This window comes from Entelurus aequoreus, linkage group LG26, assembly GCF_033978785.1.
Source record: "Entelurus aequoreus isolate RoL-2023_Sb linkage group LG26, RoL_Eaeq_v1.1, whole genome shotgun sequence".
NCBI lineage: Eukaryota > Metazoa > Chordata > Actinopteri > Syngnathiformes > Syngnathidae > Entelurus > Entelurus aequoreus.
In genome coordinates this window covers 32,076,525-32,084,024 of record NC_084756.1, presented here as the reverse complement: position 1 = coordinate 32,084,024, position 7,500 = coordinate 32,076,525, and the positions used below count along the sequence as shown (strand labels likewise).

The following is a 7,500-nucleotide window of genomic DNA, read 5'->3' as shown; positions in this document are numbered from 1 at the left end:
TTGCACTAAATAAAATTAATTAAGAAAGTCAGACCCATTTCCGGGCCCTCGATTCCACAACATGAGACGCACTCAAACGGTTCTTGCAATTCCTCGTCTATTCTAACGCTTCCGTGTGTGTGTTGCAGTGGCAGCATGATCGGCAGGGACAAGCCCCTCTACCTCACCTGAGCCTCATCAAACATCAAGGCGGCGACCAAGCGAGGAGTCCACTCTCACCCTCTCCGTGACCCCCCCCCCCCCCCCTTCTGACACGCGTGTACATACGTTACATACTTTCTTTAGTTCTCCTCTCGCGACGGGGACTTTTGGGACGAGAGCGACTTTTTCCCCATATTAGCCTGTGGTTTGAAGTCGCCTGATGCACTTAAGAAGCCCCGCCCCCTCCCCTTTCCGACCCCTCCACTCTGGTAGCTGGGCTGTAGAGCGCTCCTCTTTTGTGTCCCCTCAGGGACCCCCATCCAGCTTTAATTAGAGTGCACAGGAAAACATTACTTTCTTGTTCTCCTTACTCTTTTATTTATTTCCGCTTTGCAAAGTTGCCCCTCGTACTGAACAGAGATCTTTACTTCGACTAGTTCTTTTGGTTTTTTTTTGCTTAAGGGTCTGCAAGAAGTGACAGAAAAAAGAAAAAAGCAGCGGGGGAATTGAAACTAAATAATCGTTTTTTTGTTTTGTTTTATTTGAAATATTAAAAGACCCGTGGAGGTCGTCTGAGCTGTCACAGTGTGATTGTAAATACAACTTTTATGGGATCAATTCAAAGGAAGTCCACATCGAGTTTGTTCTTCTTCTGCAAAACTACAGTGTAAGTCATTGAGCGTGTGTGTGTGTGTGTGTGTGTGTGTGTGTGTGTGCGGGCGTTAGATCGTTCATGATGTGTGAGATTGATTTCTTGCATTGCATTTGTGTTCACTGGTGTTTTTCTTTAAACACGCGTGTTATAAAGTCATTGGAAAGACATAACAGTCAAATAACAACCCTTTTTTTTTTCCCTACCAAAAAATTAATTCTGTCTCTCGGACATTTACAATTAAAGTATACTCACATTGCATTATTTTTGTATTATTATTTTTTTGATTTTGCTGTTTTTATCGCCCAACTGTAGCATTGTTTTTTTTTTTCCAAGTTGTTACCATTTTTTAATTATGTGTAAAAAATTAAAAAAACTGCAGATAAGAAATAGACAATTGCCAATTGTAGTTATATTATTTGTGAAGCCAGTCATTTTTACTCAATGTCTTCTCTCTTCTTTTTTTTTTGCAAGCTGCCCATCTACTTTAAAACATTTTTGTTTTGTTTTTAGAACGGATGTTTTTTATATTATTAAAAAAAAAAGGTGTGATACAAGTAAAACATTCTTAAAAATAGTTTTTTTAATTATTAAAATTAATTCGTTTTTTTTTTTTTACTACAATAGAATTTTTTATTTGACTTTGGTTTAATTGAAATAAAATTAAAAATAAGTTAAAAGTGTTATGTAAAATTGTATTGCCATTTTTACACTCCCTCACATTTCACTTGCTAAAATATAAGACATGCCACGACGTTCATCTCTCTTCTTTATTTTTATTTATGAACAAATGACTTCTTTTTTTTTAATTTCTCATTTCAATGGAAGTTATTGTTGCTGTCCCACTTTTGGTTCGATGCAATGCTGATCAGTGTTTTGTACAATGTAGCTGCTGCTTCCTTTCATTTGCCAGCAGCACCTTTGTGTGTCACAATGCTTCTTTTTATTTCCAAACCTGCATACGACGATGATGATAATAATAATAAAAAAAAATGTTTTAAAGCGCCCCTTGTCTCCGTGTTATCTGGCCAGCCTGTAATGAGATGATCACACCTTCAATGGCAGCTTCTTTATATTTAGCACTGTGGGCTCTCCTATTGGCTGCCCGTAACGAACCAACGAGCAGATGCGAGAAGTCCCGGTGCATCGTGGGCGTCTCGTGTGAAAACACACTAAACGGATTTTACCCCAATGTGTGTGCACAAAGAGACATAGAAATAGAAGTGAAAACCACAATCATGCATTCCTCGTGCACGAAACCCAAAACCAGTGAAGTTGGCACGTTGTGTGAATCGTAAATAAAAGCAGAATACAATGATTTGCAAATCCTTTTCCACTTATATTCAATTGAATAGACTGCAAAGATAACATATTTAATGTTGGAACGGAGAAACTTTTTTTTTTTTTGCAAATAATCATTAACTTAGAATTTAATGGCAGCAACACATTGCAAAAAAAGTTGGCATTTTTACCACTGTGTTACATGGCCTTTCCTTTTAACAACACTCAGTAAACATTTAGGAACTGAGGAGACCAATTTTTGAAGCTTTTCAGGTGGACTTCTTTCCCATTCTTGCTTGATGCACAGCTTAAGTTGTTCAACAGTCCGGGGTCACCGTTGTCGTATTATACACTTCCTAATACACCACACATTTTCAATGGGAGACAGGTCTGGACTACAGGCAGGCCAGTCTAGTACCCGCACTCTTTTACTATGACGTGCAAAATGTGGCTTGGGACTGTCTTGCTAAAATAAGCAGGGGCGTCAATGAAAAAGACGTTGCTTGGATGGCAACATATGTTGCTCCAAAACCTGTATGTACCTTTCAGCATTAATGGTGCCTTCACAGATGTGTAAGTTACCCATGCCTTGGGCACTAATACACCCCCATACCATCACAGATGCTGGCTTTTGAACATGGTGCCTAGAACAATCCGGATGGTTCTTTTCCTCTTTGGTCCGGAGGACACGACGTCCACAGTTTCCAAAAACAATTTGAAATGTGGACTCGTCAGACCACAGAACACTTTTTCTCTTCGCATCAGTCCATCTTAGATGAGCTCGGGCCAAGGAAAGCCGGCGGCGTTTCTGGGTGTTGTTGATAAATGGCTTTCGCTTTGCACAGTAGAGTTTTAACTTGCACTTACAGATGTAACAACGAACTGTAGTTACTGACAGTGGTTTTCTGAAGTTTTCCTGAGTCCATGTGGTGATATCCTTTACACATTGATGTCGGTTTTGGATGCAGTACCGCCTGAGGGGTCGAGGGTCACGGGTATTGCCACTTACGTGCAGTGATTTCTCCAGATTCTCTGAACCTTTTGATGATATTACGGACCTTACATGGTGAAATCCCTAAATTCCTTGCAATAGCTCGTTGAGAAATGGTGTTCTTAAACTGTTTGACAATTTGTTCACAAAGTGGTGACCCTCGCCCCATTCTTGCTTGTGAATGACTGAGCTTTTCATGGAAGCTGCTTTTATACCCAATCATGGCACCCACCTGTTCCCAATTAGCCAATTCACCTGTGGGATGTTCCAAATAAGTGTTTGATGAGCATTCCTCAACGTTCCCAGTCTTTTTTGCCACTTGTGCCAGCTTTTTTGAAACATGTTGCAGGCATCAAATTCCAAATGAGCTAATATTTGCAAAAGATAACAAAGTTTACCAATTCGAACATTAAATATCTTGTCTTTGCAGTCTATTTGATTGAATATAAGTTGAGAAGGATTTGCAAATTATTGAATTCTATTTTTATTTACCATTTACACAACGTGTTCACTGGTTTTGTACATCAGAGCAGCTTTGGTGCAGCCTCCTTTTTGCAGCTTCTTTAAATATTGTAAGTATTTTTAGCTTTTAGGTACATCCATTTTCTACCGCTTGTCCCTTTTGGGGTCTCTGGAGCCTATCTCTGCTGCATTCGGGCGGAAGGCGGGGTATACCCTGGACAAGTCGCCATCTCATCGCAGGGCCAACTTTTCAACAAAATATATGAAATAAAAATAAAAAGTCCTTAGTAAGCATATAGTATAGAGTGAAACAACAGCCAAAACTCCACAAACACATAAAAATGTTCCACAAACACAAATAGAAAAAAACATTTTCTTCAAGTTAATACTTTTGATAATGTTTTTGCACTTTTTGCTCTTCCTTTCTCACCGAGAGCATCTGTAATTCCCACTCAAAAACGGCAGGTGGTGCTCCTGAGTCAACTTAAGGCCAACGGAGCTACAGAAGAAGAAGAAGAAGAAGAAGAAGAAGAAGAGTGGTCCGTGCCATTAGATTTTAATTTGGAATAATAATTTGGAATTGTTTTATGTAAAAATCCACTTTTCCCGATTTTTGGGTTGAAAATAAAAAACAAAGATAAATATTATTTCAGCCTATTTTGGGGTAAAAACATCACAGGTTACATTACTGTGACAATCAAGACATGAACATAATCCACACTAATAAGCAGCGTATGTACGGAGTGTCCAAACACGGCTTTTGCGGCTAAGGTTACATAGAATTGCGACATCCAGTGGACACATTTAGAACAGCAGTTTCTTTCATTCTAAAATGTCAGCTAATTTAAAAAGAATGGACTGTGATAACAACTAACGTGGATTTCACAGTAAAACTAGTAGCTCAGTTGACCGAATTTTAATGTAAAAATAAAAGTGGTACTGTAGAAACAATGAACGTAATGTTATGGTGATAAAAACAAAAACAAACTAGCAGCTCAGTTGCCAGATGTTTTGTCACGTTCGAGTGTCGTTTTCTCAAGATGCGGAAACGCAGAAGAGTCTTTACTTCTTTCTTTAAAAAGCGAGGCAAAAATACAAAAAACAGAGATGTGCCGCTGTGAAGCGCACGGGAGCCCAAGGCAAAAAACTGGATAATTTTTTAGCCTAGCATCCAAAGGCATGGACGTATGATGTAGCATTAAGCTAAGAAGAAACCAAAACAATACCAGCAAACAACGAACGTAACTGTTGCCAAACACGAACACAATACCCGCGCCGAGTGGTATATAAGGGGGCGTGATTAGTGTACACAGCAGGTGGGGACACAAATCACTGTACAAAGGCAGGTGCGGAGAACGGCGCTCAATGAGTGGTCAAGACGACACTCAGGAAGAGGAAACCAAAATAAGGGCACTGGACAAGAACTAAACACTAACAAAGGGAATCAATACTACAAAAAACAACACAGGACATGACCTGACATGTTTACTGTAAAAATATTTTCCCAATTGCAGTACCACTGTAAAAAGCTCAGTCACCAGCATTTTACAGTAAATATAAAAGTGGTACTGTTTTTCCCCATTTAAAGTAATGTACTGTAAAAACAATTAACGTGGTAAATAAAACTGGCAGCCGGAAAGTTACTGTAAAAATAAATGTGTTACCGTTTTCCACTCACAATAATTCGGTGTAAAATCCACCATACATTTTACTGTAGGATTCTGGCGATTGAGCTGCCAATTTTTTACCGTAAAATCTGTGGTGGTTTTCAAATTGCATTACTGTAAATGAAAAGAAAAACTGTACTTTTATTTTTACAGCGACTGAACTGCCTGGTTTGTATTGTAAAATGTACAGTTTCTCTTACAGTGTAATCTCTATTAATGAAATTATAAAAAATGTAAACATTTATTTAATTAAAATTAAAAACTACATAATTTGGAGACATTTTCCCATATCGCAGGACGCAAACATTAATTGATTGATTGATTGAAAAGTGTCTCCAAACTTTTGACTGGCACTTTATAGTTATTCATTTCAATTTAAAAAAAAAAAAATTGAAACGTGTACTCGTCAGACCACAGAACACTTTTCCACTTCGCATCAGTCCATCTTAGATGAGCTCGGGCCCAGCGAAGCCGGTGGCGTTTCTGGGTGTTGTTGATAAATGGCTTTGGCTTTGCATAGTAGAGTTTTAACTTGCACTTACAGACGTAGCTGCAAACTGTAGTTACGGACAGTGGTTTTCTGAAGTGTTCCTGAGCCCATGTGGTGATATCCTTTACACACTTTTTGATGCAGTACCGCCTGAGGGATCGAAGGTCGGTAATATCATTAGATGAGCTCGGGCCCAGCAAAGCCGGCGGCGTTTCTGGGTGTTGTTGATAAATGGCTTTCGCCAAAAGTGTCTCCAAACTTTTCACTGGCGCTTTATAGTTATTAATTTCAATTTAAAAAATATAATTTTATTTTTGATGTATTCATTAATGGGTCACATACTTTGGTCAGTCGGTGTTCCTAGTTTTTAGCTTAATTTGACTGCTTCAATACCACTTTATTTTCATATTTTTGTATTAAATATATTCATAAATATCTATTTTTTTTAATGTTTTAATAAAACAAATAACCATATAGAACAAGTCAAATGTTTGAGGATGTTATCTCATTCTTTTTGATGGAAAAAAAGTCTCCAAACTTTTGACTGCTAGTGTATAATTAAAAAAATTGTAATGAATTTGATCTGGACTACATTTTAAATGTACTGCTATCAAAAATATTTAACTTTATATTTTAATTTTTTTTTTTAATATCATCATTGGTGGACTTTCCAGTCAATGTTTTTGCAGTCATTGGTCGGTCTACTTCAAGGAACCCATAAACACACTAATTGCTGTTTGATTCACTATTGAATATTATAACTACGTGTAGTTTTCTTGTTATTGCAATATTACACAAACTGTGTGCAGAGAAAATGTTCCACCTTACATAAGCGCGTCTGGAAGCCAACAATCCACCACAAGACAAAATGTTTCACTTGCAACTTTGCCGATGCGGCCGGAAATGCTGGCGGCTTTGACAAAAAAACAAGTTTCGTGTGAGTGTTGAGAATAAGTAAGGGAGAATTTTGCACATGAACAAAACCCGACATGAACGTCACATGTTGAGAGAGGACAAGGACAAATGAGACGGCAAGAGACACTTTTGCAATGCTGCTTCACTTTTTTGTCATCAGACGACAGGAAGTAACACGCGGGCCTCAAAGCACATTTTGGGGTTTCACACCTGCTGATTTGAAGTAACCTCCTGCACGTGCAAAGTCACTTTGACATCATCCACTTTCCTGTTTTTCACGCAATTCAATGAAGTTCACCAAATTCAGCCAGCCTGCCATTAAATTAACCATGATATTAATATTACATTAAATTATCCATTGTTTTAACCATTATATTAAACATTGAATTAACCATTATGTTAACATTACATTAAATTAACCATTATATTAAACATTAATTTAACCATTATGTTAACATTACATTGAATTAATCATTATATTAAACATTAAATTAACCATTATATTAACATTACATTGAATTAACTATTATTTTAACCATTATATTAAACATTAAATTAACCATTATATTAAACATTAAATTAACCATTATATTAACATTACATAGAATTAACCATTATTTTAACCATTATATTAAACATTAAATTAACCATTATATTAACATTACATAGAATTAACCATTATTTTAACCATTATATTAACCATTAAATTAACCATTATATTAAACATTAAATTAACCATTATATTAACATTACATAGAATTAACCATTATTTTAACCATTTTATTAAACATTAAATTAACCATTATATTATAATGACATTGAAATAACCATTATTTTAACCATTATATTAAACATTAAATTAACCATATTAACATTACACTATATTAACCATTATATTAAA

At 36.5% G+C, this 7,500-nt stretch overlaps 1 protein-coding gene across 1 annotated transcript in view; it reads left to right on the top strand.

Moving 5' to 3' along the window:
• LOC133643329 (TOX high mobility group box family member 2-like) overlaps window positions 1-1,404 on the top strand; it is a 26,164-nt gene extending 24,760 nt beyond the window's left edge. Inside the window, exon 5 of the mRNA XM_062037817.1 lies at window positions 129-1,404. Coding sequence (XP_061893801.1) covers window positions 129-171 — 43 coding nt within the window. The 3' untranslated portion in view covers window positions 172-1,404. The remainder of the gene's footprint in view (window positions 1-128) is intronic.
• Window positions 1,405-7,500: the final 6,096 nt, after the last annotated feature.